General features: G+C 41.7%; 1 protein-coding gene across 5 annotated transcripts in view; it reads left to right on the top strand.

Annotated features, from left to right (window-relative positions):
* Positions 1-27,826, top strand: part of Usp45 (ubiquitin specific peptidase 45) — a 64,220-nt gene that overhangs the window by 11,394 nt on the left and 25,000 nt on the right. For 3 of the 5 annotated variants that reach the window (XM_057790892.1, XM_057790891.1, XM_057790893.1), the window contains exons 6-9: positions 11,869-12,011; positions 12,682-12,777; positions 16,200-16,330; positions 25,514-25,601. In XM_057790892.1, the coding sequence (XP_057646875.1) occupies positions 11,869-12,011; positions 12,682-12,777; positions 16,200-16,330; positions 25,514-25,601 (458 nt within the window). Of the gene's footprint in view, positions 1-11,868; positions 12,012-12,681; positions 12,778-16,199; positions 16,331-25,513; positions 25,602-27,826 lie in introns of those variants that run through there. The other 2 variants (XM_057790896.1, XM_057790894.1) reach the window with 2 other exon arrangements.

Below are 27,826 nucleotides of genomic sequence, written 5' to 3'. Positions count from 1 at the left end.
TGAGTAAAAATACTATCATATGTTCTTATCCAGCAGTCCCATCTTTCTGTCATGTAAGGTCTGTATGTTTCTAATATGAGAAACAGACGCGTGTAGCTAGCCCGAGCTGTAAAATATAACAGCCCTAGTTTGAAGTTAGTCTCCTGTATTATCAGCTGTGGGCTTCCCCTCCTTTGTTTCCGTATGGTAAAATTAGGGTAAGAATTCTATTTTGAGGAGTGTTGTGAAGCTTGACAGTAATGCTTTGTGAAGATTTAGAAACAATGTTTGTGAAAGTACTGGACTGGCTCCTGACACACATTTTTGAAACTGTAGTCTACGATTGTGTGTAGCGTGATTGCAGTGCCGTTCTGCTCCCAGCCACTCAGATGTAGGCCGGACTTCAACGCTCAGGGATCAAGTTGCCCACCAGTTGGCTTGCTGGCCTCAATTTTTAAATTTTTAAGGATTTACGTTTATTTGGGCCTGTGAGATGGCTCAGTGGGTAAAGAGGCAGTATCCTTGCTTTCTGCCAAGACTGAAAGTTTTGAGTTTAATCTCTGGGACCCCCATGGAGGGAGGAGAGTCAGTGTACTTATGGGTACACATTTCAGGGCACCTGTGTGGAGGCCAGAGGGCAACCTGTGAAAATTGGCTCTTCCTTTTCATTATGTGGATCCTTGGGACCAGACTCTGTCATCAGGCCTGACAGCATGTTCTGTTACCCCCTGAACTGCCTCGTTGGTTCTTGAGATGCCTTTGAATAAATGAACTACTTGGAATGTAGCACCAGCAACTGAAAGGGTTTATGAAAACATAGTTATGATAAAATGCTGGGGTTTAATCCCAGGGCCTTGTACAGGATAGGAAGGCACTCTACCACTAAGCGATACCCTCAGCCCTTTAGTTGTTGTACAAGACAAAACAAACAAACAACAACAACAAAACCCCATAGTTTCCAGTTGTATTCCAGTATGTGGTTGTCCTTGTTAGCTTCCTGTCACTCTGCAGTGGCAGTTACGGTAAAACCAGAGGAGGAGGAGATAGAAGCCCAGGCCTCTGGAGAGCGAAAGAAATCATTTTATTGCTTCTCTGTTGAACGTATTCAACAAGCATTTGTGGGATTTTTACTTTCTCTCAGGTATGCCAGTTGTGGCTCAATGTCTGCTGAAACAAGGGACCAGTGCGATGTGGCGAAAGACCTCAAGTGCTTCAGCACCTGAAGTCGGCCCAAGTGCTGTCTCTTGAGAACTGCACAATGCATTTGCTCTGTTGCCGTGAGGGCACATGCAGTCATTTGATGCCAGCAGGGAAGAGGAAACTATTGTTTTCTGCATTTCTTACTTAAGTTCCCTAGGGTTAAGAATAAAGCCATCCAGTTGTTCAGATTTTTTGAATACTCAATTGCAAGAAGAATATTAGGAAGAGAGTATTTTAGTTTTTCACTGCTGTGAGAAAAACCAGAGAGAGCTGGGCAGTGACGCACACCTTTAATCCCAGCACTCAGGAGGAAGAGGCAGGCGGATCTCTGTGCGGTCGAGGCCAGATTGGTATATAGAGAGAGTTGCAGGACAGGCAGAGCTACATAGTGAGACCCTGTTTCGAAAAACAAAACAAAACCAACAACAACAAAATCCTGAGAGAAACAATTTGTGGGAAGGATTTATTTTGCTCCCCTATTGTCTTAAGATGTCAGAGGTTTTGTCTATGATCAGCTTGTTCCATTGCTATGGACCTATGTTGAGTCAGAACATCATTGTAAGTTTTTTTTGTTTTCAAGACAGGGTTGCTCCGTGTAGCTTTGGCTGCCCTGGAACTGGTTCCGTAGACCAGGCTGGCCTCGAACTCACAGAGATCTGCCTGCCTCTGCCTTCCTAGTGCTTGGAATTAAAGGTGGGTATCACCAAAGCTCCAACACCTGGCTTTTTTTTTTTTTTTTTTGAGTCAGAACATCATTGTAGTATGAGTGTGTGCCACAGCAAAGTTGTCTGCCTCATGATGACTGGCAAGCAGAAAGAAAGAGGGAGTGAGTCAGGAGGAAACAGGGCAAGATACAGCCCACAAGGACATGTTCACAGTGACCTACTTCCCCACTAAAGTTTCTGTTACTGGCCCATCACAAATAGCAACACTAGCAGGTACAAGCCAGGTGCTAGAGTTCGGTGAGAGTTTCATTTGGATTATTTTTCTGATGTTGTGATAGAATGCCATGACCAAAAGCAGCTTAGGGAAGAAAGCGTTTATCTTGGCTTATGGTTTTAGAGGGAAAAGAGTCCATCATGAGGGAGGAAGCATTGACGCGAGTGGCAAGATCAGGAAGCAGAGGTCACATCTTCCACTGCAGACACAAAGTAGAGAGTGAACCGGAAGTGGGGCGGTGCTGTGAGCTCTCAACCCTACCCCCCCCCCCCCCCCCCCCCCCCCCCGCTGACAGACATCCTCCAGTGACTCTGCCTCACTTCTATAGTGCCACTCATTGGGAACAAGTATTCAAATATCTGAGCCTGTGTGAGCCGTTCTCCTTCAAGCCACTGTGGTACTCAGACCATAGCAGAACATGAGCTCTGAGTCAGGGGCCTGGCATTCAGATCTGCCAGTCACTAGCTGTGTGACCTCATTTTTACCCTTAGCACGTGGTTGCTCTCTCCTGGGCTACTTTAGAGTCCGATGGGTAGCAAATCTAATCCTTAGGATGAGGAAGGACTGGAGGGATGCCCCACAGTTAAGATCACTGACGGCTTCTACAGAGGAACTGGGTTTGGTTCCAGCACCTATCTGACAGATCACAACTATCTTGTTACTTTAGTTCCAGGAGAGCTGATGCCTTCTTTTGGCCTCTGCAGGCAATGCACTCATGTGGTGCACATATATAAAGCACTCATACATATTAAAAAATTTTAAAGACGATAACAAGACTTTAGTGGGAGTTGTAGTTGGTGTTCAGAGCCCTCCAGGTGCTCATAAGCAGGTGTGTTAATTAGAAAAGAAGGCAGTAATGGATGGTCTTGGTTTTCAACTGATCTCTCAGAGGATGGATTGTGGCCAGATGGATATAATCACCTGAGGTGGTGGGAGACTAATCCTTAGTTGTGTTTCAGGAGCTTTGAGTTGCACCTAGGAAATGGGACTTGGAGATAGTTTGAAAGTAAGGAGTCGTTCACAATGAGACGGTTTTGAAATCATGGTTTCCAAAAGTTCCAGCTACGGTGTTTCTCAGTAGATTTGGTTTCGAATGAGATCCCATGGCTTGTTGGAAGAAATCTGTCATACACCTGTATGAAGTTTCAGTGTATTTTAAGAAAATGCTTTGGGAAAAAAATGTGAGAATGGCTTTTAAGGAAGAATTTGGAAGAATGGTACCTCTGATCATGCAGTTATTAAATAATAATTGTGAAGTCTCTATACAGTAAAACACCACATCTCATAATTCAAAAGGATATGTGCTTGGGTAAATATAGCCTTTTGAGGCTATATAATGATACTTGTGTGTGTTTCAGGGCTGACCATTTAGCACTGGACAGCCAGTTGGTGTGCTCTTCCCTGGGGAGGACCTCCTCACGCTCCCAGAGTTCCTCAGTTCTTGTCATTCTTTGTGTATGATATTAAAAAATTTTTATAGTTTTGTCCTAATAATCACCGAGAAGAAAGCCGGTACCGGCTCCACTAGAGCACTTCAGTTATGCAAGGCCTCTTTTGTAACACTTTTATTGTTACTTAGAGGAAATCTAGGCCAGTTCCCCATGCACCTCTAAAGACAAGGAGCTCTTTGAGTCTCCAGATTTTGATGTCACTTCCCGTTTGCACTTTTAAAAAATGCTTGAGGCTCAGGGAGCTTTGGTTATGTAGCTGTTCTGTCAGTCTTCGTTAGAAGTGAAACTAAAGAGTTTGAATGTTCAGTGAGAAATATCAATAATTCTATGACAGTTAACATAAATACTATCTTTTAGGAACTATAAATACTTTTCAAAATTGAATGAGTACTATTGTTTACACTTTTAGGGGTCGGATTGGCCCTAAAAGCCCTCTGCGCTTTGTTTGTTTTTTCCCTCTCTGCAGGTTCTGCCAACTTTAGCCATTCTTCTACTGTTTCCAGGTGTGTGAGCTCTTTCTCTACTAGACAGATTCAATGTCATATAGCCCAGGGTAGCCTTGAACTCACAGAGATCCCTCTGCTTTGTCTCCCAAATCCTGGAATTAAGGGTGTGTGTCACCACTGTCTGGCCTCTAGTGGCTTAGCTTTGCACTCTGATCTTCAGGGAAGCTTTATTTGTTAAAACACAAAGGGCTGGAGAGATGGCTCAGGGGTTAAAGAGCACTGGTTGCTCTTCCAGAGGTCCTGAGTTCAATTCCCAGCACCCACATGGTGGCTCACAACCATTTGTAATGAGATCTGGCACCCTCTTCTGGCGTGCGGGCATACATGGAGGCAGAATGTTGTCTACATAATAAATAAATAAATCTTAAAAAAAAAACAGAAATAAAATATCACTACAGTTTTGGCTGCTTGTAATATGGCTAGGCATATACCTGCTGATTAGCCTGAACTGAACATAAACAATTGTTGCTGAAGGATTAACAGGAAACCTTTGTTATTTCCATTCTCTCGAAACCCTGAATGTTAGCATCAAAATTATTTTACTTACCAATGTTTTATTATGTTTGTATTTCTGGTTTTTGCAAGATGGTATGTATGATGTCCATCTGTACAAGGTGAAGCACTGGATGGAAAAAACCCACTTCCCAGTTACTGTCCTAGCCAGTCTGTTGGTATAACGAGGGAAAAGAAGTGACTTCTCGTTTGCTTGTTTATGTGGTGCTGTGATTCATTAAGCACAGTGGACTAATGGTTTCTGACCTCAACTCAAAGAGCCAAGGGTATTTATTTAGAATTGCTTTCTAAGCCAAGAGTGGAAAGTTATTTAATTATAGTATGGCAAAAAGAAAAAGGGTGTGTGTTTGAGGCAGAAGGAAGAGGTTGTTGGTGAGGGTTTCTATAAAGTAGGAAGATGGGTTGGTGGTGCTGGGGGCTCTGACAGAGCAGGAAGAATGGGTTTGGTGGCGCTGAAAATGGTGAGAGGTGAGATCAAAGTAGGAGCAGATGTTTAAGGGCCTCCTACTTAAAGAGTCTGTCCTTAGGACAGTGAAGAACCACTGTTTTCAGTGGAGAAGTGAATGGTCAGAGTTGTATTTTAGACAGGTTATTTGACTCATAATATAAGACAGGTAGAAGCGGATGTTCCAGCTATTATCGGTGACATTTATCATATGACTAAATAAGTGCATGTTTCTAAGGCTGATGATTAACCAGGAATTAAACTTTGAGACTGGGTGAATTAATTATTCATTTTGAAAGTAGGAGAATTGTGAAAACAGTTTTTCTTAAAACTTCTTTCAGCTGTAGAAATGGGCAAATTAGCATTAGTACTACATGACTGGTTTAGGTAATTGCATTAAGCAATTGAGATGAATCCAGTGCAGGTTCCCAGAAGAATGCTTACAGCTGTGTAGAGTTCACATCTGATGTTAGAATTTGTGTGTATGGTGGGGGCAAGCTCACCCTTGCCGTATGCATAAGGAAAAGGTCATATAAAACACAAAATTGAAAAATGGCAAAAAAAAATATCCTTGCAGGATCCAACTAGAACGATGTTAAGAAGTAGACGAAAGACCTGGAAACAGTAGAAGAAGGGATAAAGTTGGCAGAGCCTGCAGGGAGGGAGGAACAAAACGCAGGGGGCTTTTAGGGCCATGGGACTGTCCCACAGGAAAAGGGCGGCTGTCATTATGTATTTGTCCACCACCAAGAGGAAACTTAATGTAAGCTATGAATGCTGGCTTATAATCAAGTGTCAATGTAGCTTCATCATTTCTAACAAATGAACCATCTTGGTGGCGGATGTGGATAATGGAGAGGTTTTGAGTGTGCGGGGGCGGGGTGTGTGGCTGCATTTTGCTTTCAACCTACAATCTGATTACAGTTTTTTTAAAAACTGATCCATGTACTCTGAAAAGTTCATTAAACTTCAGTAGACACTAGAGTATTGTACAAACACTAAATGCAGGAATTCTTAATGGAATACTGAAGAATATTGATTTGGCTTTTGTTAACCACACAGAAGATTGAAAGTTCCATGCTCTTTCTAGAGAAATTTAGCTCAAAATGTCAGTACTGGCATGGTGCTATTTTATTAGAATTAAAGACAATCATGTATATCATGTTGAGTTCATTACACTAATACTTCTTGGGGTACCAAAGACCTGAAGTATGTTTGTTTTAGAAAGTTTTGTTTTGTATTGAGACAGTCCTAGCTGTCCTGAAACTAGCCCTTGTAGACCAGACTGACCTCAAACTCACAGAGATCTCCTATCTCTGCCTCCCACATGCTGGGATTAAAGGTGTATACCACCACCGCCCAGTTTAGAAAGTGTTTTTATGTCATCCCTCAACCCATGTAGTTTTTGTTTTTAAAGTGGAACAGTATTAAATGGTTTGATTAAGTTCCGAAGCTGAGGATTAAAATACTGTGACCTAAACTGGGTGGTGGTGGCGCATGCCTTTAATCCCAGCAATTGGGATGCAGAGACAGGCGGATCTCTGTGAGTTTGAGGCCAGTCTGGTCTTCAACTGTGTTCAACACTCTTATGTTCCAAGCTCCTACAGAACAGCCCACTGAACTCTCAACACTCAATGACTTTTCTAGTCCAAATTTCCAAAATCCTCCGACAGTCCTCCCAAAGCAACATGGTTCGGTCTGTCACAACCATACCCCGTGATCCTGGTACCAGTCTGTCTGTGTTAGGGTTACTGTTGCTGTGAGAAAACATCATGACTGAAAGCAGCTTACAGAGGGAAGGGTTTGTTTCACAACTCAATAGAACAGTTCATCATCCACAGTAGTGAGGCAGGAATTCAAGCAGGGAAGGATCCTAGAGGCAGGAGCTGTTGCACAGGCTATGGACGGGTGTTGCTTACTGGCTTGCTCCCCCTGTCTTGCTCAAATTACTCTTTGTGTATGTAGACTTTCGGCTTCCAAGGTAAGGTACGGAATTATTAAAAGAGCTGTAAGAAGACAGGGCTACACAGAGAAACCCAGTCTTGAAGCACAAAAGAAAAGCGAAGGTTTGTTCTATGGGTTGTGGCAGCACACACCTTAATCCCAGCTCTCAGGATGCGAATCTCTGTAACTTCAGGTCTCCCATTCTGAACAATAAGTTCAGATCTACTGTCAGTTCCAGGACAGCCAGGCCCACCGCACAGAGAAACCCCGTCTCTGTGAAGACATGAGTGTTGCTAGAGGAGGCCTGGGCTCATGTGGTTCAGTACCCAACACAGCAGCCAAAACAAGCAAATGGAAAACTGGAATGCCTGAAGCCTGTTCTTTGCATTCTCATTCTATATAATTCTGTTAATGTGAAGGAATATATGCTACTATAGCTAGAATATGCTTTTAAAATAAAATAACCTTGAAATACTATACTTACTCTTTCTAATAATCGGTACCTTTGTTTTAATTGTGGGTTAAAGTAAAGAATGAACAGCAATAAAAAAATTGTATGATCTTTTAAGTTATTAATTTTTGGGGGCAGATTTGTAATTTTCATTATAAAACATTCCAAAAAAAAAATGTTAGAGTTCAGTCTTTAGGCTGTTTGGTTCTGTGTTTATAAAGGAGGTGGAAGGGCCGGGGCATAGCTCATTTTCTAGCATGCTATTTGCCTATTTGCCTAGGGGTTGAAACCTGGGGCCCAGGCCCCAACAGCTCATAAATAAGACATTGTAGCAAAAACACACATACCTTTAGGTGTTTAATATTTGACTAATTCAGACACCCCCCCATTTTAAACTAGAATCTTGGCTCTCTGCAGACAATTCATTAGTGAATAGATCCACAAAATGTAGGTCCTGAAAGTTCTGCTGAGATAACACTATAGACTCGAGGCTTTCCGTACCAGCTCTAAACTTTCTGGTCATAAGTTGTAAGTATTCTATATAATATAAATAGTGGTTCATATAATACCTAGCAAACTGTAGGCATTCCATAAACTGACTGTATTATAAAAAATTTCCTATTTTTTATTTATTTTTTAAATAAAAAAGTAGCTTTCAGAAAATACTGCTATGTTTTCTGGTTAAATTCTCTTATGTATTTAATGCCCAAGCCTAACAGCATTGTTACATCCTGGCTATTTTCTCATAGACTTACCGCAAAAGTGAGCAGACAGACCCTTGCCACTTGTGTGAAGTGGCTATTTAACCGTGAAATCCACTGTGTTTATTGCTGCTGCCCTCTGGGCATGTTCTTTCTGGCAGCGCTGTCCATATTTGGTGGCTGTGCATGGAGAGCCAGGTGGTGCTGCAAAGCATCGCACAGTGAAGCGTGGCTGTCTCCAGATTTGACATTTGCCATTCCTTCCTGCTGAAGGGAAGAGGAATCTGGTTTTCCATATGTTTATGCTTTTTTTTCTTGCCTGCAGTTTTGTCCAGATGGTCTTATGAACATTGTTTACTTTGGGATGTCATCCCAGATGTTTTAAAAAGTGATGGATGAATGAGGTACAGAGATACATAAAGGGTATATCGAAAATAATTTAATGTTACTTATTTCTAGGACTATTTTTTCCAAGTGGATTTGTGTATTACTTATCTCTGTGTAGTTACTTTCTGTAACTTATTTCTCCCAACCATTGTTTTTTTTTTGTGTGTGTGAAAAGTTCAAAGAACAGGGCTGGTATGTAGTTCAGTTGATAGAGTGCTTACCTAAGGTATAAGAGTCCTGGGTTCAGTCCCCAACACTTAAGAAAACCTGGCATGTTGATAATTGAAATCCTGAATGCTGGAGGGAAAGCAGGAGGATCCCACCCAGGTGAGCTATATGAGCCCCCCGCCCTCAGATATGTTACATAACAGAACAGCACTATTAAGGATGTTAAAGAAAAAAAAAATAAAAAATAAAAAAAAAAAAATAAAGGATGTTAAAGAAAGGAAAATCTTTTGAGGATTAATTTGTTCAGAGCTACATCCACCCTGATCCGTAAGAATCTTAACCGACTGTCTTTTATAGTTGTTTTCTTTGAACATGGGTCATTGATGTGAATTTAGGTTGTAAAGAGATGGATTTATAATTGGAATATTACTGCTATGTCCTGGAGCAGATCACTTAGCCTGTGTGAGACAGTGCTGGACCTAAAGGCATGTGCCACCACACCTGACCCAGAGACATTTAATGGCACATCCACTAGTAAGTAGCCATCGCTTTTGTAAATGATCCCTCAGCTGGGATCTTGTGAGGAACATTGAAAAACGGGTCACCAAACAGCACCTCTGACAACAAAACAACACGGGACGTAGAAATGGGTTTGACTGGAAAGCAGGGATGAGCGAGGTTACAAGGATGGGGATAACAGAAACATATTAGATACATGAAAATGTCACAACAAAACTCATTATTATATAAAATTAATATATGTGAATAAAATAAGAATCCGTTATCAGTGAATATCCACAAGATCAGACAGCAACACTAGTAGAAATCTAGTCTTTTTACGCCTGATGTATTCCCAAAATGTATTTGAAGGACTTGAGTATTTGTGTTCTAGGAGTCCTAGAAGTGTGGTCTACTGTGTGTTGTGCTTTCCCGTCCCTTTAAGGGACAAGCCACGCCCACTCCCATTACCTCTGACCTTCCCGCTGCCATCTTGGCCTTCTTTCTTTTCTGTTTCCTTGGCGTGTGCACGTGTCTCTGTTTCTCTGTCTCTCTTTTTATCTCTTCTCTGTCTCTCTCTGTCTCTCTCTCTCTCTGTCTCTGTCTCTCTCTCTCTCTGTCTCTCCTCTCCCTCAATAAATGTTTTATGGCTATTTTTGTGCCTATGGGTCTGCTTACATGGCCTGCCTGTTGGGAATTCCGCCGAGTGGCTTCCTGCTGATGGGAACTCTGCAGCCGCTCGCTCGGGTGCTGGACTCCAGAGCCGGCACCCGGCACCCGCCCACCCTTCTGGAGCACCCTTCTGGAGCTCGCTGCTGCTCAGTGAGCCCGCTGGGCAGGGGGGACCCCCCGCATTATTTCTTTAAGAACAACACTGTGGGTATATCAAGGGATGACTAAGTGTTTTTGTTTGTTTGTTTTTACAACAGGGTTTTATACTCTCTGGTTGGTCTCAATCTCCCTGTGTAGTTGAGGATGACCCTGAGTTTCTGGATTTTCCTGCCTCTACCTTCCAAGTGCTGGAATTACAAGCATTTGCCCCCAGCCTGGTGCTCTGTGGTATAGGGAATGAGCCTATGGCTTCTTCTGTGCTAGGCAAACAGCCCATGAAGTAAGCTACATTCACAGGGCCCTGTATGATGATTTTGAGTCACAGTTATCTATTACAGAGATATGATCGACATGTCAGTTTGTAAATGTTAGAAACTGTTCTTCATTCTTACATTGTCATTGGACACAAACTAATAATACAGTTTTCAACTGGACGTGGTGTTACATACCTTTAATTCCAGCCCAAGGGAGGTTGAGGCAAGTTCAAAACCACCTCATCTACATAGCAAGTTCTAGGCCAACCACAGCTACATAGATCCTGTCTCTAGCGCTATATAGACCCTGTTTCAAAAAGAAATAAAAATCAAATGCAATTTTCAGATCTATACTAGTTATCTGAATTATCAGTTACAAAGCTTGATATTTTACTTTTTGTACTATACTGTGATCCCATTAACTGTTTTAACTTTTAAATTTTCAAACCTATAGGAAAGTTGCCAATTTTACCAAAGGACGTCACTGTAAGATGGTAGTTTCCTACCTGGTTCTATCTTCTATTAACTAGTTGTTGTCTTTTCATCAGAAGTTTTCCCTCTGAGCATGGTGTAATGATGCTTTTCTTTAGTCCCAGCACTCAGGAGACAGAGGCAGGCATATCTCTGTGAATTTAAAACTAGCCTGGTCTACAGAGTGATTTCCAGGACAACCAGGACTAAATAGTGAGACCTGTCTCAAAACGAAAGAAAATTTTTCCCTTGCGGAGCTAAGAGATGGCTTAGCTGCTAGGAGCACTTGCTGCTCTTTCAGAGGACTTGGGTTTGACTTTCCCTGACCCCCATGGTGGCTCAGAACCATCTCTAACTCCATTCCCGGGCACCTAATGCCCTCCCTGGCCTTTGCGGGCATCAGGCTTGAGTGCACAGGCATACATGTAGGGAAAATACACATTAAAATATTTTTAAATTAAAAATTTCTTCTCACCATTTCATCTTATAATAAAAGTTATTACTAATATGCCTTCATCCTGTAATCATCTATTTTACTACTGTTGCTTACTTTGATGTTCAAACCGTACACCTTGGACTGATGTGCCGTGCAGTCTGAAGCCAGGGTTGTTTGTCCATAGCCCAGGCTGAATTAAACTCTATTTGTAGCTGATGACCTTGAATCTCTGACCGCCCTACTTCCATTTCCCATGACCCAAGTGTTCATTACCATTGCGAACCCTTATGTATCCTTTGGCATGACAACAATTTCATAGCTTATTTCTCATTTTTCCTACCCGAGGCTTAGAATACCTTGTCTTTAGGCACTCATTTCTTTTCCTGTGGGGAACTGTGTTTACAAGGAAGGTCTTTTCTGTTTGTTTTCACCTAGTTCCCTTTAAGCTTTTAAATGCATCAGGAAATTAATCTGTAATGCCATGTAAAGGTACAGATATCTACATGAAAACGAGTTCAATTCAATAGCAGTAAAATATAAAACCAAAGATACTGAGTTTGTGATCTTGTCGTTCAGGAACACTAAATTCAAAGGTTCAGTCTTACTTGATTTTAAATGATATATCTAAATTATTAAGTGATTTAATTTTATATCTCATGATGTAAGTTTTCTGTAACTTATGTGTGTTTCACAGGTGCATTTTCTAGAATCATAAAACTCTGTGAAGAAAAACGTGAAACAGGTGAAGTAAAGAAGGGAAGAAAAGGCAGCTGTGTGCCGTCTGTTAAAGGAATTACAAATTTAGGAAACACTTGCTTTTTTAATGCAGTCATTCAGGTAAGAGTCATCAGAATGATCTGTAAACTGTAAACAATTATTTGAACTAGTTAATATGAGCATAGACACACTGTAGTGGAGACTGTCCAATGTTATTCTAGAAAGTTCTTTCTGTTTTTCTTTGTTTGGGGTAGTTGTTAGTCATTATCGTATGTATGGAAGTCTGTTGTCTTGTAGTGTTATACTGACAGAAAACGTTGGAGTGAGTTAAATCTTTAAGATTTTAAGTGGACATGTTTTGTTGTACTGGATGAGATTGGAATCTTTGAGAGTATTCACATCATCACATTAGAACCACACACTGAGAACATTTCATGTCATTACCATCAGAACCACACACGAACTGAACAGAGATTGTGACCTTATCACATCAGAACCACACACTGAAAACATTTTGTGTCATCACATCAGAACCACACACTAACTGAACACTGACCATCCACGTCATCACATCAGGACCACACTAACTCAACACTGACCATTCATATCATTACATCAGGACCACACTAACTAAACACTGACCATTCATATCATCACATCAGGACCACACTAACTGAACACTGACCATCCACGTCATCACATCAGGACCACACTAACTGAACACTGACCATTCATATCATTACATCAGGACCACACTAACTGAACGGAGGCTTGACTCTCTATTGTTTAGAACTTGGCTCAAACTCACATTCTCTTTGAACTGATGAATGAGATAAAAGAGGACGGCACCAAACTCAAGATTTCTCTTTCGTCAGCTCCACAGCTGGTGAGTAACAAGTACAACAGCTATAGAAACGTAATAGCCTGTTGTCAAAAGATTTCTTTTCTGTTTCTCTAAGCTACCAAATGGGACTGTAGTCTGAGGGCTTTAAAACATAATTCAAAAGTATTGTAAAAATAATCAGATAAAGTTTTCAGAAATTGTAACTTTAAGGTATGCTATGGTTCAGAAATACTGTGAATCAAAAAATAGATATTGAGCCAATTTTTATTTGCAGATACTAGAAAAAACAAGAATCAGAACTTTTATTGAACAAAACGCCTAGGAATCTTGTAGCTAACAGTAACATTTATTTAAATTTAGGATTTGTTGTTGTTGCTGTTATTTAAACTTAGATTTAATATTTAATTTCTGAAGGTTTAATTTCTTTTTGTTTGTTTGTTTGTTTGTTTACTTGAGTCAGGGTATCACTGTGTATTCCTGGCTGTTATTGAACTCACCGTGTAGGCCTCGAACTCACAGAGATCCGCCTGCCTCTGCCTCCCGAGTGCTGAGATTAAAGGTGTGTGCCATCACCGCCTAGCCAGGTTTAAAGTATTTTTATTAATAGTTTAGTTATTTGGTGTGTATGTATGTGTGCCATGACACAGGTGCGGGTCAGAAGGTAACATGTGGGATTTGTTTCTTCCAGTGTGGCTCCTGAGGATTGAGTTCAGGCCATTGGGCAGTGCCTTCACCTGCCACGCAGCCTTCTCACAGGCTCTTCTGAGAAAGGGAGTTGAAGTCTAGGCTGATGATGGGATTCTAAGCTCATGAGAAAGGAAGAGAATAACAAGAAGAGCCATCACTGGCATTCAGAAGCTGGCCTAAAATACCCAAAGTTAGACCATGTTACTCAGTCTCACAGTCACGCAACCTCGCGTTAGGTCTCCGAGACTGGGACAAAAAAGAACAAAGAAAGGCCATTTTGTAATTTATCTATCAGGTTTACTTTGCCATTTAGAAAACCCAATACCCAGCTGGGTAGTAGTGGCGCACACCTTTAATCCTAGCACTTGGGAGGCGAATCTCTGTGAGTTCAAGGCCAGCCTGGTTTACAAGAGGTAGTTCCAGGACAGGCTCAATAGCTACAGCAAAACCCTGTATCAAAAAAGAAAGAAAGAAAAAAAAAGAAAAGAAAACCCAATACGTAATACCTACGTTGGGTAACATGAGAGTGAATGGCAGCCACTGTAGCAGGCCTACCTCAGTCCTCTCTAGCTCTCTGTGGATTAGACTGAGATAGTCAGTGGTAGAATTCCTGTCTGCTGATGGCATCTGTCTAGAGGAAATCCTCTTTCCTTTAGATTCTGTGCCAGAGTTAACCAAAGTCCAAAGTTCTTATACCACCCCCTTACTGACACACTCATCATAGTGAGAACTTCTACCTCATGACAATAAGTAGTTGGCTTACTTTATTTAATTGTATGTGTATTTTAGATGGCTTTGTGCCAGAAAGGGCTGACCCTAGTAGCCAGAAGTAGTTATGGAGGCTAGTGTAGTGTTTGTGCTTTTAGTCCCAGGCAATTGAACGTGAGGCTGAAGCAAGGTGGTGGCTTGATCCCAGCAGTTCAAGGCAGCCTAGGCAGCATGCTGAGACCCTGTGTTTATCTTAAAAATAAATAAAAAAAGGCACAGGGTGTGATTGCTCCTGAATGGGATTCTAGGTACTTCGGAGGCTAAGTTACAGGTGTGCTTGGGCGCTGGGCAAGACTTCAGAACTGATTTTTTTTTTTAAGACAGGACTGGGTATATAGCTCAAAGGTGAGTGAGTGCCTGCTTAGCATGTGTTCAGTCTCTAACACCACACAAATAAAATAGAAAAGTAATTGCTTTTATGTATGTGCACGTGATGCAAGTAGTTACAGGAAGACAGAGTGTGGTTCACAGCTAGCTTGTGAGGGCAGTTTAGGAAGTATGGTGCAGGTTCTGGGTCACACCTCCCAGGAGAGGGATTAACAAGAGAGCAAAGCTTGGTGGGGGGTGGGGGTGGAGAAAGATCTAAAATGGGTTAGTCCTTAACACAGTTGCTATTTATTGAGCTTTGTATCTCCTTTAAAAGAAGATGTAACATACCATTCTGTCATGTAATTCCCCATCCCTTCCTTTATTAGTAAAAGGGGGAAAGTATTATAATTTTTTTTTTTTCTTTTTCGAGACAGGGTTTCTCTGTGGTTTTGGTTCCTGTCCTGGAACTAGCTCTTGTAGACCAGGCTGGTCTCGAACTCACAGAGATCCGCCTGCCTCTGCCTCCCAAGTGCTGGAATTAAAGGCGTGCGCCACCATCGCCCGGCCAAAGTATTAGAATTTTAAAAAATGAAATAAAAGGAGGAGGACATGACTTCTAAAGTATGGAGAAGAATTTTGTAAGGGAGAATGCAGACAGAGTCCAGGCTGATCATGACCAACAGGCTAAACCAGACCTTGAGGTGGGGAGGGAGAGCAGGAGAGGAGCTGCTGACTAAGGTGGCTTAACCAAGAGGTGAAGAGCCACAGGAAGTGGAAACCCAGCCCCCGGGAAGGAGAGGTTTAGGGTAGGGGGTGGAATGAGAAGTCCCAGGAGGAGACACGGGTACTGAGTGATGCTGGGAAAGCTGGCCAGCATCCTGTCTGATATGTTGTTGATAGGCACCTCAGCCGTTTGTCCCTAACAAATGAGACCCAACAGTAAAGTTCTAGTAAATATAATTTGTGTTTATTTGTGAATTTGTACAAATACCAAGCAGATTTATAATTTTGCTTATAGAAAAAAAATTGCAGGTCAAAACAACTGAGGCAGAAGATATTGAAAAATACTGTTTTTTTTTTTTTTGTTTTTTGTCTTTTTTTTTTTTTAAGCAAGGCATTGTTATCAACCTGGGTATCACAACTTGTGTCCCATATCAGGTCCAACTAGTTGTCCTTCTCAATACACCAACTAAAAAAGAGCCAAGTGAAAATGGAAAGGAGGAAAAAAGAGTTATGCAGTATGACCACATTTGGGAAGAAGGACCAAAGAGATCCAGCAAACCCTTAAGTCCATCTTTAGGGTTCTGAAGTGAGGAAAGTGTAAATAGAAGAACTAGGATATGCAAGGGCTTCAGTCCCATCCTGTTAAGTGGTTTGGCAAGGAATTAGAACTGTGTAAAATCAATTTTCCCATCTGGCTGGCACAGGTCCTGTTTCCCAGCATGAGATTACGGGGAAATTTCGAGTTCTTTGGGGTCCATTGTTCCAACTGCAATACGGTCAGATTGAGTGACTCAGTCTCTTACAGCATTTAATCATATTTTCTCTTTTTAAATATTTTATATATGAAGGACTAAAAGTTAATACACTTGAGACAATTTAATTACTATCAGTTAAATAAAGTATAGCTTTAAGATTCTTGATAATGTTTTGTTTTAAAATTATGTATTTCTGACAAAGCATTGATCATGTTTTCAAAGGATCCGTTAGTGGTGGAACTTTCAAGCCCTGGACCATTGACTTCAGCCTTGTTCCTGTTTCTTCACAGCATGAAGGAGGCGGAAAAAGGACCCCTTTCTCCTAAAGTTCTTTTCAATCAACTTTGCCAGAAGTGAGTGTGTCTGTATTCTTAATATGAACAATGAGGTCATAAAGTTCTGATGCATTCCCACTTAACAAGGGTTTTATTCTCGCTCTGTTGATTTGGTTGCTGCCCAGACTGACAAGACAAAGAAGCAACATCTGTTAGCCACATCTGTGTGCTTTATGCACATTTTCATCATCCTCTTTAGAAGTGAGTGTTCATCCCCATTTTATGTGTTTTAGGAAACAGAGACACAGAACTTAGGTAGCACCCCTAGTATGGGGGTAACAAAACGGAGAATCAAATGAAGTCTGTTCTGACTCAAGTCTATGATACAATGTTATGCATGTCTGTATCTCCTAGGAAGTTACAGTCTTTTTTTGTGGTTTGGCAAGGAGAGTTGCTTGTGCTACCTAGACATACTGTTTCTGGGGTGGAACTAAGTGGGTCAAGCACTTCTTTGTAGCTTGGGGCTATAGCTGAAAGTTTTCTGTGTTCCTATGGTCTCACTGGACTGATTCTCTCCCGCCTACTGCTCCCTGCAGCTGGCTATAAAATAATCATTTAGAGGCTTAATATTAATTATAATTGCTTGGCCAATGACTTAGGCTATATGGCTAACTGTACATATAAATCAAGCCATTTCTAATAATCTGTGTATTGCCATGTGGCTTTGTGGTGTCACCTGTTCTCTAGTGCATCTTGTTCCACAGCTTGCCAGCTTCTTCCTCAGTCCCCCTGCTTTACCTATATCTCTACTTGGATTTCCTGCCTAGCTATATTCTGCCTTGCCATAGTCCAAAGCAGTTTTATTTATCAACCAATAAAAGCAACACATATTCACAGCACACAGAATATGCTATCATGGGGCTATCTTTCAGCTATAAAATCTAGAAAGTAGCATAACAAATATAAGTTTCTTGTGTTGGTGCCTCGCATGTGCCAGGCAGAGTCCACCACCAAGCTACATTCTCAGACCCTTAGCTTCTTTATTTTAAAGATGGACTTGGAGGCAAATAGATCTTATATGATTTCTTCAAGTACTAGCATATGCTTAAAAGTAAAATCTTCATATGCCTCAAAGTGAAAAGATGCCATAAAGAGCTTACCTAAGTTGATGTTTGTAAGAAAAATAAAGCAGAGAAGCAGACGACTGCTTTATTGAGACAGTGATGGGCCTGACCCCAACCTTTCCACGGGATGAAAGTTAAGCTCATTTTAGAGAGGCTGAGGAACATACTGTTAATGCCATCAATCGAGAATAAGACCACTACCACAATTTTTTGAGCCAAATTTGAAGCAAGTTTTAATTAAATACTGGCCAGGATGATAGACTCTGGCTCCTATAAAATGACTACAAGTCACATTTTGCAGAGGTTTATAAAGGCAAACCTGTAAGATACCGTATTTCCTGTAAGGTCCAATCAGGAGCAAGCATAAATCCTAACATACTTCTTCCCTGTCACCTACAACCACGCAGAGGCAAGCATACATTCTGACATACTTCCTGCCCGTATACTTTCTGCCTACATATGATCAAGCACATCCAGTGCAGTTTGGTCAAACAAACTTGTTTAGGGGAATGAAAACATGTGTCTTGTTATCTTCCATAAACAGTAGCCTCCAGCATTTCAGGAAGTATATGTCCTTAAAGGGCTTATAGGTTAGAAGTATTTTTGTTTTATAGACCTGTTAGTCACAGTAATTAAAACTTAAAACATGTGTGCATACATGCATGTATGTTATCTACCAGGAAGTTACAGCGTTTTTGAGGTTTTGTTATGGGAACTCACCAGAAGTTAAGTCTTTATTCTTGCTGGCTGGGACTACACTCATGTATTCAGGACCTCAGTATAGCACCACACATTTAGACCAAGTGTTAGCGCATGTTCTGGCTTGCTTGGCAGCTGCAGGGAGGGCTTTTTCAGAGAAGCAAGCAGTTTATCAGAAGGTAAGTGGTTAGCTAGAGGGGGTTCTGCACAAGAAGCTAAGCTAAATTAGCCAGGGCATCTTGACCATGGATTCCTACAATAGAGTTGGGATTCTCCATCAAGGAGATCAAATTCTAGTTAGACCTGATGTGGCCTCAGTAAGAATACAAGATGGAGGACCAGAAATGGTGTCTTGCCCTGTCACAGTTGGGCAAGGTGAGTTGCTTACTACCTGGACATACTGTTTCTGGAGGTGGATCTGAACTGAATGGTCAGTCTGGAGCTAAGCAATGTTTTTTTGGCTTGGAACCCAATACAGCCTGATGTAGTTCCTTATGACTCAAGGCTATTACCCAACATATCCTGTTGTGGGGAGCTGTGGGCTGTGTTCCTGCCGCCGCAGCTCTTGGTAGCCTGGCTAGCTTATGCCCCAAAATAACAACACACAAACTGTATTCATATAAACACTGCTTGGCCCATTAGCTCTAGCCCTTACTGGCTAATTCTCATATCCCGATCAACCCATCTCTAATAATCTGTGTAGCACCACTCTTACCAGGAAAGATTCAGCATGTCTGACCTGGCGGCTTGCTTCATCGCGTCTGGCCTGGAGAGCAGCGGCATGGCATCTGCCCCAGAGAGGAGAGGAAATGGCATCTGAGCTCACTTCCTCTTCCTCCCTGCAATCTGTTCTGTTTACTCCACCCACCTATGTTCTAACCTATGAGGGCCAAGCAGTTTCTTTATTTTTTAACCAATTACCTTCCTCCATCAATATCCCAATTCTGGAAGGGTAAAAAGGAAAAAGGGGAAGAGTCATAGCTTTGGGGCAACTGCTTCCTACTAGAGGAGGACTGTGATCTCAGTGGTAGAAGGGGTACATTAAGGTTTCTTCCAGGTTGGAAAAGGGCTAGTCAGTTACCTCTGGGCAGTAAAAGCTAGTATAGTAATCTTTGTTGGAGGGACTTGGTGAGACAGCTTGGGAACCAAGTGGGTACAATTTGTTTCTGGTCCTATACAGTCTGCGTCTCTGATGGGGAGAGCTGGGAAACGAGCCTGGCTAACTTGAGCTCGGTGAGACTTAGAGATGTGGAGTGAAATTGTAGGGGAGCATTTTTGAGTGTGAAAAGTTGAAGCTGGGAAACATTTATGGCCTATTCATTCTCTCTACTTCCCCGAGGACTGGGGCCAGTAAGACAGGTGGAATTTCCAGGGGATTTGGAGACAGGTTGGGTAGTCAAGAGAGAAAGTCAAGGCCATTGCCTGTCTGTGTGGAGGAAGGCAAGCAAAGGATTGATCTCAGAGAGTAGTGTTGTGAACTGTGTGCCCTCTTACTTGTGGTTGCGAAGGCCTCAGCCCATCCTGGAAAGGTATCTGCAAATGCTAGTAAATATCTCTGTCCCCCGACCAGGAGCCCATGGTGAAACCTAACTGCTAGTCTAGGGAAGGTAACCGAACTCTCATTTGGTGAGATGGAGACTGGGGAGGGCAGAGGTTGGGATTAGCATTTGTCTTTTGGTCAGACTCACAGGACTAGGTTTAGGTTAGTCTTTTTAGGAATAATCCGTCAGAGGATGAGCGGTAATGAACTGCGGGGGAAGGAAAGAAGGGTGACTCAGGGAGTGCAGACAGGGTGTCAGCCCTCAGGGAGGCTCCAATTATGGGGAAAGAGTGTCCTTGTGAACAAGACGGCTCTGGGGATGGGGTCTTGTTGTTGTAGAATCAGGGTGTGACAGGGCATCTTGGTCGGCCTTGTTACTGAGAAGAGAGAGAAATCATTTGTCCTCTTCATGTCCACTGCAGTGGAGAATGGCTGCTTGGGTGGGAAGGAGAGCTGCTTCAAGGAGTTTCTGATTAAAAGGGAGTTAATAATTGGGATGAAGGTTGTATGCATTCAGAGAGGCTTGGGGATGTGTGTGTGTGCATGTACGTGCACGTGTGTGAGTGTGTGTGCACACGCATGTGTGCTTGCGTGTGTCTGTGTGTGTGTGCGTGTTTGTGTGTGGTTTGGTAGGGTGAGTTGCTTATGCTACCAGTGCATATTGTCTCTGCAGGTGGAACTAAACAGTCAGGCTAGGACTAAGTGTTTTTGTTTCTGACAGGGTCTTACTATGTAGCCCTGGCTGTCCTGGAGCTCCTTCTGTAGACCAGACTGGCCCCTAACTCACAGAGAATCCACCTGCCTCTGTCTCCGTGGGCGGGCCATCAATCCTGGCTTGCTAAGCAATTCTTTATAGCTCGGGGCTGTTGCCAAATGCAACCTGACACAATTCTTCATGACCTGAGGCTATTACCCAGCCCTGCTAAAATAGTCACTCATTTCTTTTTCTGAAATGGTGAGATGAGATTATATGTCAGCTTACTGTATCTAACATTAAAACTGGTCCTCTTCTCATGGACCTAATAAACTAGATCGGTCCAGTTACTGAGGTGGGAAGGAAGCAAGTTTCTTACATAGGGACTTGCATTTTATAGTATTTACAGACTTCACGATTTTGTTTAAACTTAAACGAGCCCCAAATGTAGAGGGTTTGCCATGCTTCAGTAATTCAGCACATACTGTTTCTTTGCTCCGTGAAGGCCAGAAAAGATGTGAGAAGCTTAGAGATCTGACTGCCGCATAAAGTTAGAGTTTTAGGGCATTGCATGCTTTACAAATTTGTTATAATTCTGTCCAAAATAGCTTCATTTGTTTTCATGTTTCCTTCTTTTATTAAGATTTATAAAGTCAAAAATATGTTGAAATAGTTGAGTACTCCTAGAGAAAAGCTTGTCTGCCCTTTTCTTCAGGATTCACCACAGGGTTACACCTTTCACCTGAGCTGCTTAGGGGCAGAAATGTTTTACACTGGGGTTTGTTCAGATTATGGAACATTTTCATATATTATGAGCCCTCTTGAAGAAAGGGTTCAAGTACAAACACAAAGTTGACTTACGTTTTATATACCTTGCGAGCATAGTCTGCCAATAGGTTTATTAATTTTTTAAAATGATTTTTATTATGTGTATGAGTGTTTGCCTGCATATATGCACGTGCGCCCCATGTGTTCCTGATGCTCTTGGAGGCCAGGAGAGAGAGAGCATCGGATCCCTCAGACCTCCAGTTGAGATGTTTGTGGGTCTTGGGATTGTGGGTGCTGAGAAACAAACTCGGGGTTTACAAGAGCAGCTCTTAATGCTGAGCATCTATTGGACATTCTTGGAATATTTATGGGAACATTTTAGGCAGCTCTATGAAATGCATTTGAAGTGAAGTTAATTTATACTCTTGCTATTTTTTCTTTAGTCTTCTTCCTATGCTTGAATTTCTCAGTTCATAGGCTTACTTGGTGTAGTTTTTTCCATATTAATTTTTCCTCATTTTTGTTCCCACTTCTTTCTTACCTCCTTGCCTCATCTCTCACTCCTATACTTTCTTCCTCTTACGTCTCCACTCCTCCTGCTTACTAATTTTAAATCTTAAGTTCCTCTCACATAACCTTCTGGCTGGCGTTGGAGGTAAGTTTCCTAGTGCAACATTTACTTTATGGCCGTGATTTGGGTGTGTGGTGTAAAGGCTCAGCTTTAGGTACTCAGGCTATCTTAGTCCTTTTGTGGCCTTGGAAACATTGTCCAGGGACTTTCTTTAAAGTTTAAGGAACTGTCCCTCATCCTTAGACCATCCGTAAACAGCTTCATTTTGGTCTCTTTCAGGTCCAACATGGCTGTTTTGCGTTGCCTCTTTTATGTTTGTGATCCACGGAATTCGCTTGGAACTTTTGTTTTGTTTCCTCTCTATTACTATTGCTGCTATTATTGTTACTGTGTGTGTGTGTTTATATGGTGCCTGTGATACAGCACGTATGTGTGCTCAGAGGACAGCTCTGTGAAGTCAGGTCTCTCCTTCCACTTCTGTGTGGGTTCTAGGCATCCAGCTCAATATTGGGAATTGAACTGGGTCATTTGGAGGAGCAGCCAGTGCTCTAAACTGCTAAGCCATCTCCCCAACCCTTGTATCTTGAGGAATTTAAAATCTCTACTTTCTTTCTCTCTTTTTTTAATTTTTTAAATTGATTTTGTCTGCATGTTTGCCTACATGCCAGAAGAAGGCACCAGATCTCATTACAGATGGTCGTGAGCCTCCATGTGGTTGTTGGAAATTGAACTCAAGACTTTTGGAAGAGTAGTCAGTGTTCTTAACCTCTGAGCCATCTCTCCAGCACTCTTCTTTTAATTTTTTTTAAAAAATTCATGTGTGTGTGTGTGTATATGTGCTTGGGTGTATTTATGTGCACTACACGTGTGCCAGTGCCTTCTGAGGCAGAAGAACAGCACATTGGATCACTAGAATTGGAGTGACAGGCGATTGTGGGCCACCTGATGTGGGCATTGAGATCTTAAATCTGGTCTTCTGTAAGAACAGTGATTGTTTCTAACCACTGAGCCATCTTTCCAGCACGTCTTGCCTCACGACAGCACCACTTATATTAAATGATAAGGTTTGAAATCTGAACTGTCCTTAGAGGCTCATGCGTTTATACACTTGGTCCCCAGCTGCTAGTGCCGCTTTGGGGGGTTGTGGAACTTTTGAGATAGAGAGCTGAGCTGATGGATGTTCGGTCAAGAGGATTGTAGTCTGGCCCTATTTCCGGGCCCAGTATCCTCTCTGCTTCCTGATCCAGCAAGGTGAATAAGCTGCATGACAAGCTCCTACTGCCATGCACCAACCTGCTCTGGTGGCTAGCCAGCCCCTCCCCACGATGCTCTCTTCCCTTCAGGTGTATCTGTCTGGTATATTGTCATAATGATGAAGAAAATAATTAATATACTAAGGCACCTTTCCAATGAATATTCCTCTTATTTAATAGGCTGAATGTCTTCATATGTTTGGTATCTGCTAACCTTTCTAAAAGTAAGTTTAAAGGTAGTTGATATTGGTACCTCAGTTAGGATCCTTCAAAAATTTTATGTTAATGTATTACATTTTCCAGTTCTCAGTAGAAGAATGAAAAGAAACTCCTAGGTTTATTTTTTTCAGTGATTATTTAGAAGGCAACAAACAGTTTATACATTATGAAGATGGAGATAGGTAGCTTCTTTGTTCAGAAATGATCTCCACCCTATGTGTCTGTCTGTTCCCAGGGCTAAGGGAGACTCTGGAAGGATTTCTGGTTCTGTCCTGGTTGATTTCACTAACGTTGCTTGATATTGACAGCACAGGTCTGTTATGTGATCTCTCCCTCTTGTGATGCCAGCTGTAGAGGCTCAAGCAACTCTGGGATCTGTTTCTAGCCTGAGTTTCTCTGACCTACTCCCACAAGCCTTCTCTAACATAACGATGTTATTTGCAGCTACCGAGCAAAAGATTAGCTGAACCGGTGTTTCCTCTTCTGTGGTAACTTCACTGCCAGCTCCCTTAGCTTTGTGGCAGACACATCAGTGCGCTGTAGGGTGGATGCTAATTATGAAACTCTGAGGAATACTATTTAAAGTACTAGATTCTGGGTCATAAGAGCCGGATTGGTATTTAGTGACATTTAACTTGTTCCTCTTCAGTCTTCTCAAGTAGAAAAATGTAGTTCATTTTTACAAAGTCTTTAGCAGTGTTGTTTATATCAAATGAGATTATACACACACATCATAGTGAAATTATTGTGAATTTGTTTATATTATAAATTTCATATCATTTCAGGTGTTACATTAAGGTCTTTTATGCATTTTGTGTTGGTTTTTAGAGGGTGAAGGATGACATCTGGTTTTATTCTTTGCCATGTGGATACAAAGTTTTCTCAGCACCGTTTATTGTTGAAGTGGCTGTCTTCTTTCCAGCATAGGCCTTTGACACCCTTGTTGAAGTGTGTGCTTGTATCTGTATTGTCTGTTCTTTTCTGTTGCTGCACATGGCTGGTTTTGTGCCACTGCCTGCCGTCTGGCTTTGTTACTATGGCTCTGTAGAACTGATTGAAATCAGGTATTGTGATCCCACAACTGTTCTTTTGTAGGCTTTAAGTTACCAAAATGAGCCAGGCGGTGGGGGTGCCTGCTTTTAATCCCAGCACTTGGGAGGCAGAGGCAGGTAGATCTTTGTGAGTTCGAGGCCAGCCTGGTCTACAAGAGCTAGTTCCAGGCTCCAAAGTTACAGAGAAACCCTGTCTCAAAAAACCAAAAAAAAGTTACCAAAGTGAACTAAATATTTGCTATTGATATCTCTTAACTATCTCATTTAGTCACACAGGAGATCTAATTAACTCCTTAGAAGAAACATATTCACATAGTTATCAGTGTGCAATGTATAAGATACATTCTGTAACTGTGTGACTGTATTTCTTCTAAAATAAAAAGCAAATAATATTTATATTAAGATATAGAATGAATCTTAATTTTTTTATTCTTTGAGATGAAATGATAAATCATGGAGGCTTGGGTTTGAGTGCTGTTTTTCTTGCTGACTGTATGACTTTACATATTATTTTAATATCTCTTCTGGTCTCTTTAGTTGTACCTTTTTTTTTTAAAAGATTTTTATTTATTATGTATATAGGTTTCTTCCTTCATGTATCCTGCAGTACAGAAGAGGACACCAGATCTTATTACAGATGGTTGTGAGCCACCATGTGGTTGCTGGGAATTGAACTCAGGACCTTTAGAAGAGCAGCCAGTGCTCTATTCCTCTGAGCCATCTCTCCAGCCACCTAGTTGTACCTTTTTGTTGGGACTAACAAGTCCTCTATAATGACACAGAGACTTAGTATTAATTTTAAAAGCTCAGCTGATTACTGAGACTTGTTACTAACTAGCTCTTATAACTTAAAATAACCCGTTTTTGTTTTTTATCAATCTATTTTTTGTCTCGTGACTATTACTCTTACTCTGTACCACCCAGGCTGCGTCCTCTCCATCTGGCTGGTGATGCCCTCCTTTTTCTTCCCAGCTTCCTATGTGCCTGAAAATCCTGCCTAGCTATTGGTCATTCAGCATTTTATTAAACGAACCAGAATAACACATCCTCACAGTGTTCAAAAAGATTATTCCGCAACAGGTCGCTCACTTACAACTTGAGAATGTAGCACATCTCAGTGAGATTGTTGTTAGCATGTGTAAAGCGGCTGTGTGAAGTACGTGTGTGACATGCCTGGTAAAGGTAAGTGCTTACCCAGTGGCACTTGGCACTTATCCGTTTAATTGAAAAGCAGTAAACTGACCGTTAATTCATTTCAAGGTGGTCTTAAGTAAGTTTGATGTGTCTGGTGAGCTGTAAAATGACTGCTCCTTTTTTTTGCTTCTCTGTTTTAAACCCTAGGGCTCCTCGCTTTAGAGGGTTCCAGCAACAGGACAGTCAGGAGCTGTTGCACCATTTGTTGGATGCAGTGAGGACAGAGGAGACAAAGGTCAGATTTCTTAATGTGTGTTACATGTTCTCTTTTAGGCAAGGATATTTATCTGGACTAATGTCTGTACTTTTAAAGAATAGTGACCAGTCATTTTTATCTATATTTTTGCCTTTCTTCAGTAAGATTGTTTCTCTTGTAGTCCTCTTTTTGCTTTTTCTTAGTGTCCCTCAGCTCTTAAATCAACTCAAAATAGCCCAGAGACAAAACTCACTATGGTACATATCTACTGTCCCAGCTACTCAAGAGGCTGAGACAGGAGGATTACTGGGACCTGGGAGTTTATAGTGAGAGACCTTTCAGGAAAAAGAGCCAGGCATGTTTTTAATTCCAGCACAAGGGTAGCAAAGGTCTCCGAGTCTGAGGCCAGCCTGGTCTATATAGTGAGACTCTGTCTCAGGAAGGAAGAGGGGGAGGAAGACATAAAAAGAAGGGTAGAAAAGTTGTTTTAATTAAGGCAAGGCATATAAATACAGAAGACAAACAACAGTCTAGTTTCTTCGGCTCTTGATCTCTTGACTTCTGTAGGAGACTGAGCGGTGTTTGCTTCTCATGCTCATCATAGTTTGCACACTTCAGTTTGATAAACCGACTGCTGTGAGTTTGGAGTTCTCAGAGTAAACCTTCCTTGCCCTATACTGGGTTAGGCTCCACCCATGGACAGGGGAGTAGAACCTCAGCTGTGTGAGTCAGGAAAGGTCTCCGAAAAGAATAGCTGCTAAAGGAGGCTCCTCAGGCAGTGCTATTCCAGTCCTGTACTTTAGCGCATTGCTTGTTTATTGGCTTTAATATGGCATCAGTGAAACTGAACTTCCTGGGGGACTCTTATGTAGATAGTATGTAGATAGTATATCAGAGAGGGTACAAAATATTAAAGATGTCAGATACACAGCACATCTACATTGCTGCACCTCTGATGTATTTAAAAGTACACATGTTAGAACGTGATCACTAAAGTCCCGTGTTGATGGTATTTGGAAATGGGATCTTCAGGGGTAATTGAAGTTAAATAAGGTGTGAGAATGAGGAGGGATCCAAGCCAGCATATTCGCTCTTGTCTCACCATAAGGTTCCTCCCATGTCAAACACAAGAAACCTCGTAGGATGCTCTTGTTCTCTTTTCTCACTTGACTTTTAAAAGAAGGATCTTCTCTATAGCCCAGGCTGGTCTTGAACTTGAGGCTAGTTTCATGTATTTTGTTACAGAAACAGAAAATGGACTAACATTGTTTTCTCTCTTTCTCACTATACCAGTCATTGCTAAGTGTTTATAGCAGTTGGAACCCTCCTTTAGCTTCAGAATTATTGTCTAAATATATAGTATGGGCCACTCAGTTATAGATAATATTGTAACAACTTCTCCTGAAAGCGAGTACATTTCTCAGTCTATGTAGTAATATGAAATATAGCGGTCAAGTATAAACAAAGCGCTTCCGTGCTTGCAGCAGGTGTTACTGGGCAAGGTAGGATCCCTTCCTCCCTCCTTCACTCACCCAGGGCCTACAGAAACTGAACAAGCGCTCTTAAAAGCCCAGTTTCTTTGAACTGTAGCATTGTGTTAATGGCCAAATTTTAGTGGGGTGAGTTGGGTTCTAATATTTTATTAAAAATTATTTCAGTGCCGGGCGGTGGTGGCGCACGCCTTTAATCCCAGCACTCGGGAGGCAGAGGCAGGTGGATCTCTGTGAGTTCGAGACCAGCCTGGTCTACAAGAGCTAGTTCCAGGACAGGCTCCAAAACCACAGAGAAACCCTGTCTCGAAAAACCAAAAAAAAAAAAAAAATTATTTCAGCACAACAAAAAATGAGTTGATGTCTGTGTTCTACAGAACAGTGTGTGCTGTAATCATGCCCTTTGCTGACTGCCTCACTGACTGGGCTCAGCCTTCAGACCTTCAGAGTCCCTTCTTCTTCAGCACCCTCACGTTTGTGTTTTCACTTTGAACCTGGTCACCGTCTGTTAAGATTTTTGTCATGATTTGGTGTGGATAGTCTAGTAATTCTAGCACTCTGGAGCCAAGAGGATGGAGGGTAGTAAGTTCTGGCAAGCCTAGGCTATATAGTAAGACCCTGTCTCAAAAACCAACAATACAAAAGAGATATTGTATCCTCTCTAACACCTTTCCTAAGTCGGAGAAAGGTACTGTTGTTTTGTTTCCTTCTTTATACCTGGATGGAGTTCTCTCAGTACTGTTGAACAAGTTTATTACAGCTCCCAGTGAGAAT

Source organism: Chionomys nivalis, chromosome 16 (assembly GCF_950005125.1).
Source record: "Chionomys nivalis chromosome 16, mChiNiv1.1, whole genome shotgun sequence".
In the NCBI taxonomy this organism is placed as follows: Eukaryota; Metazoa; Chordata; class Mammalia; order Rodentia; family Cricetidae; genus Chionomys; species Chionomys nivalis.
This window is presented reverse-complemented; position numbering and strand designations above follow the sequence as displayed.